Source organism: Octopus bimaculoides, chromosome 17 (assembly GCF_001194135.2).
Source record: "Octopus bimaculoides isolate UCB-OBI-ISO-001 chromosome 17, ASM119413v2, whole genome shotgun sequence".
Lineage (NCBI taxonomy): Eukaryota > Metazoa > Mollusca > Cephalopoda > Octopoda > Octopodidae > Octopus > Octopus bimaculoides.
The window spans coordinates 41,726,329-41,731,708 of NC_068997.1; the positions used below are offsets into that span (position 1 = coordinate 41,726,329).

General features: G+C 37.8%; 1 protein-coding gene across 5 annotated transcripts in view; it reads left to right on the forward strand.

Annotated features, from left to right (window-relative positions):
* Positions 1 to 1,104: 1,104 nt before the first annotated feature.
* Positions 1,105 to 5,380, forward strand: part of LOC128249693 (uncharacterized) — a 23,246-nt gene continuing 18,970 nt past the window's right edge. For 2 of the 5 annotated variants that reach the window (XM_052974047.1, XM_052974049.1), the window contains exon 1: positions 1,105 to 1,367. In XM_052974047.1, coding sequence (XP_052830007.1) covers positions 1,124 to 1,367 — 244 coding nt within the window. In that variant the 5' untranslated portion in view covers positions 1,105 to 1,123. Of the gene's footprint in view, positions 1,383 to 3,269; positions 3,384 to 4,243; positions 4,324 to 5,380 lie in introns of those variants that run through there. The other 3 variants (XM_052974048.1, XR_008265809.1, XR_008265810.1) reach the window with 3 other exon arrangements.

Sequence of the window (5,380 nt, forward strand, 5' to 3'; positions counted from 1 at the left end):
CGACGCTCTTCCGATCTTATATAGCAAGGACGTGCTGCATGAGTAGGCAGTGCCTTCCTTGAATAAAATAGATCGATAGCAGCATTTTCCTTTTATGGCAAAATATGCACCTAATTCAATAGAATTATGAAGGTTACTCTCATTACTATGCATAAAATGCAAAATATGTTTGGGTTTTTTTTTGTAGGTTAAGTAGGCATAATTCTCCCTTGCTTTTCAGTCTCAATATTTAAGCTATACATAGTACTGCTGTAGTACACGGGTTGCGTGCACTCCTACAACACCGTTTTCTTTACGTGTTATAAAGGCAGAAGTAAATCTACCTTCAACTGAGTCGCGCGCCTGTCTTTCGCTTATTTTTTGTGTGTTTTACTACATAAAGGTCACCAACTGCCTACCCTGAGTAATTACTGATGGCACGTGCCTGATATATATAGGTAGGATCAACAAAAATGTACTCCATCCATTTCATATGCACAGTATTTAAAAAAGATTTACTAATAGTTTCATGCTAGAGAGATACAATAACTTGGCTGATTTGTAACACTCTCACGTCCGTTATTGAATTAAAGGCAATATCCAATTAATATAACCATGGAAGGTCAGTATATATAGAAATATATACAGGAAACGTTACTACATTATCCTCTCTTGAATCATGAGTACCAGATATTCATGCTGTCCCTCAACATCCCAGTTCATTACGACACTATTTACTTAGTACTTCTGTTATTCTGCTGTTGTTGTTCTCGTCACCAAAAATCTGTTGAATGTTCAAAATAATACTTGAATAAATGTGCAAGGTTTTAACGTAAAAGCTAAGCTCCTCCATGTTTGGGTAACGCATCTATTTTAGGAACGTGGTATAGTGAACTTTTAGGTGACGATTAGTTGAACGTTCATTCTAGTTTGTTTTTATTTTTGTTATTCTTTCCTTTTTTTTCATTTTCTACTTTCCTTCTTCCTTAATCAGAATCAAAATGTTATTGGTTAGTTCAACACTTGAAAAACCCCTCATCACGATTTTTAATAGTTTTTTTTTTTTTATGAAGTAGAGTTGCTGTTGTTGTAGCTGCTGCTGCAGTTGTTGTTGGTGGTGGTTGTGGTGGTGGTAGGATAGCAGATGAAAACAGTTCTGCAGCGTGTAGGTCGTTGGGCGAACAACTCGGTGTATCCTACAAATCCAAAATTCCAGATATACAATGACACCTACCTCCCTATTACGGTCTACTCTACACACATCAAAATGCAATGGTTTATTACACAGACAACATTGTGGCAGTCAATATTACATTTCTTCCACTGTTGTTTACTCTGTTTCTATTTGCCAGTAGCTTCTTTTGGTAATCACAGCTGTAAAGGACAAGGTAAACGCGTTCACAGTATGTTATTCTGCTTTTTTTTTTTATTGGTAGTCTACATTCCAGTATAGTGTTTGAAGATAATGAGATTATTCATGAGGAAGCTATTTTAGTAAGAACAGTACGGATCTCGGTGCATGCAATTGTGTTTTATATGTTTATATTTGTCTGGATTGGAATGGGAGAAAGTGTTCTTAAGATTGTGTGATAGAAGGGTTCAGGGATATTGCAGGTATTTCCGAATCTTTGACGATGATGCAACATATGATGGTAGTATCTATGTGGATTCGAACTTGCTGCAAAATCATATACTTTTCATATGTCGATATGGCGATCCATTTTAATTATTTATTTTTACTGTGTATGTAAGCGGTCTTCTAATGTGCTCCGTGTGTAATTGTGTTGTATTAGGTACTATTCTAAGTTACTTGTAGTTTGTTATGGAAAGACAAGAGAACCAAGTGGAGTAGATATTAGCCATGATGATGGATCAAACGCACTGTTAGTACACTAGTGTTTTTTTATATCTTTACTGTTGTTATTTATCCCCATGTAAGCCCTGGTAGAGCAGACTCATAATTCAAGATTCTTCATCAGTAACCATCCTGTCGGCAAGGCACACCAACAGAATAAGTATCCGACCTAAAAAATTAATTACAAAAGCATAAATATTGGGGTTGATTTGTTTGACAAAAGCCCTGCAATGCGGACTTCCAATATGGCTACTGTCCTATGATTGATGTAAATAAACTGTTGCGTGGAAGTAGAACGCCCCTATTTGGTTGGCTCCTAATGTACTGTGCCACAATATAAATGGACATGCGCAGAGAGTGTGGGGAGAGAGAGTCGGTGAGCTGCGTAAAGCCGAGAGTTGCGTGTTGTCGAGTGTAATTACAAGTATTGTGTATCTTGAGGAGAACGATTTGCGAGGACGTTATTTATTATCCCTTTATATCGTACGTCGAACGTAAACGATAAAAGATAAAATTTAAGGGTCACTTTTAATTTTGTACGAAGGTTAAAACACAAGATCTTTTGCAGGGCTTCTGAGACCGCGCTGAGAGGGAGGGCAGAAGTTATCCTCAAACTGGAGACCAATCCTTTCAACAGAACTGACTCTGACAAAAGCATTCAAGATGCCAGGTGAAGGTGCTACGTCGGGCGATGGATTAGGTCTTATGCCATGACGGAATTTGAACTCAAAAGGCAAAATTGTGAAGACAAATACTACCCGGTAATCGGCTCGGCGATCTTACAGTTCTGCCAATTCGCTACTCTCAGCTGATATGTTTTTTCGACCCCAAAAGGATGAAAAGCAAAGGTGCCCTCGATGGGATTTGAACTCAACACTCAAGGAGTCAGAAAAATTACCTAGAAGCATTTTGGCCAATGCTTATAACGATTCTGCTAAATTTCTTCCTGATTTCTTTGCAGCAGTGATCCGTCAGAAACCATCAGAAGTTGTCCCTCCTAGTAATACACTAACTTAACTCTTTATTAATTTCGTACGCAATATACTAAACTGCCTTTAAATCTTGCCTTTATTTGGTTGAATTAAACATTGTTCAACAATGTCTTGATCGCCTTGAAACGAGTATAGTCTACATTAATTAAAGTTATTACTATATTTGTCATATTGTGTTAACATTTAAAGTGCGCTGACATGTTGTAAAGACTACTGGTTTATTATCTTTGCGATATAATGAGGCTTTACATAAACTGTAAATGACAAAGTCATTTCAACATTAAAACGTTCTTGGTAATCAGAAGATCAAAAACGGAAGCAGCGAGAGGATAGTATCGTTGGTAACGGTGCCATCTCTGACTGGGTCAATGATCTGCTGGAGCAGGTCAGACTGAGGTTATACAACAGCTTGTGAGTGTATGAGGCCTGTGATACACACACGTGAAGGAATAAAACATTACGGTATGTCGGTGGTGGTAGCAGTGATGTCAGTGGTGGCCGTAGTCGTTGCCATTTTCGTTTAACTCCACCTTCGAACTGATCAAGAAGCTTCGTCCGTACGTGCCATGGTTTAACTCGACATTTTTCCTTTCTTTTTTTTTCTATTTTAGTATAACTATGAAGGCATTATCTAACATCCTTCTTTTTAAGGATTATCTTAGAAAGTGGCTATTATTTCTACCAGATCGAGCGACCACGTAGAAGTACCGTTATTGATTTCTAACATGTTTTTGTTGATGATGTTGTCGTTTACCCCCAGGACAGCTTTTGTTTTACAAAATTGCGATCTCAGGCGTTCAAGACATGATCATCCCATTGTTTTATATATCGGGGAGTACATTGCTCGTTGTGACCTTCCTCTGTTTTAAGGACAGATGTGATTTGGAGGGGATTTGGTTGCTGTTTCTAGGAAGTCGAGTGACCACGTAGAGGTTTCTTCTTTAACTCAACAATATCAGGAGTTTTCAAAACAAATTTTATCCTGTTTGTACCACGATGAAGACAGGGATACAGTTGGGAATAAGTGATAAGTGTGGAAGTGTATGGAACATATGGATGTTTTCTGATTATCGAAATATTGATGAATTTGTGTAAGAGATCGTTCCAGATAACTGATATGATAAAAGATGGAAGTGGAGAGAAGTAATAGAACAAAAATTACACTAAATGAAGCAATAACGATGATATACCAAAGTTACATTTCAAAGCAAGTCGGCTGATCATGTTGGAAGGCCAGGACTCATAGGGTTAATTTCCTGTCAAAGCTTGTATAAATTTCATCCATTTTCTCCCAATTTTCCGTGCTAATTTGCACAGATATTCTCATGAATTATTTGTATAAACCCCCCTCTCTCTCTCTCTCTCTCTCTCTCTCTCTCTCTCTCTCTCTCTCTCTCTCTCTCTCTCTCTCTCTCTTTCTCTCTCTGTCTTCTAGACATTTCACCATGAAGCTCCTGCTAGTTATTTTGTCGTCTGTTGTTGTTGCTACTCAGGCAAGTAAGTACTGCTTTGAAAGCATTTACCTGAACATCCTCATGACTAATCATTAGTTCATTTAATGTCTGTATATGTCAATGCTTGCATAACAAGTTAGATACATCTTCGACGATCTCATCCATCACCATAGCAACTCTAAGAGGTGTTTATGTGATGGCAAGCAAGATTATGTGAAGTCGAGCGCATGCTTTTACTATTATGCTGGACGCTTTTACTATTATGCTGGACGCTTTACAGCTCGATGGTCTTCCCAACGCCTGCACGTCCTAGTCTATATAGGATTACATTATCCATTATATATTTTTAACGTGGTAAGGAGAGACTTGGCTGTTATTTCTAGCAGTTATACTACTACATCATCTCCTTCTTTCTGTATACGATGTCTACTAGCGTTTGTCTGCCACAAGAGAGAAAAGGTCGGGGAATATCATCATAGTACAAGTGATATATACACGGATATCTAAAGTTCAAACTGTAGAATAAATGATTATGCCGTGAGGAAGAAGTCAAAGCTGACGTTTCGGCCAGAGTTTTTCGGTAGAGAAAAAGTTGTGACGTTTAGTGATGTTACTAGATACCTGGAGAGGAAGAAAGAGGAAGGGGTGAGAAAATTATTATAGGAGAGGGAGAGGGGTGTTAACAGTAACAAGGATTAATAGTCTAAGTAAAGAGAAATTGAAAAAACCGCAACGGATTTTAGAAACATTGGTGAGGTGAGAGACGGTAGGGACAGCGATAAACCAGACAAACTAGACAAACTAGACATACACACGTATGACACTCATCCACACACGTGCATACATCCATGCATGCATTCATACACACACACATATACTGAGGGTGATAAATTGAATATTTATTTAAGTAACATCAATTTAAAACCAGTGGCCTAGCATATAAAAAAGTCTGATAATTCAGAAAAATTGTATTACATGCGTATAAGAATGGATGACCACTAAGTGGACATTGTAGCATATTGGATGTCCACTTAGTGGTCATCCTTTCTTATACGCATGTAATACACACACACACACACACACACACAAATATATATATA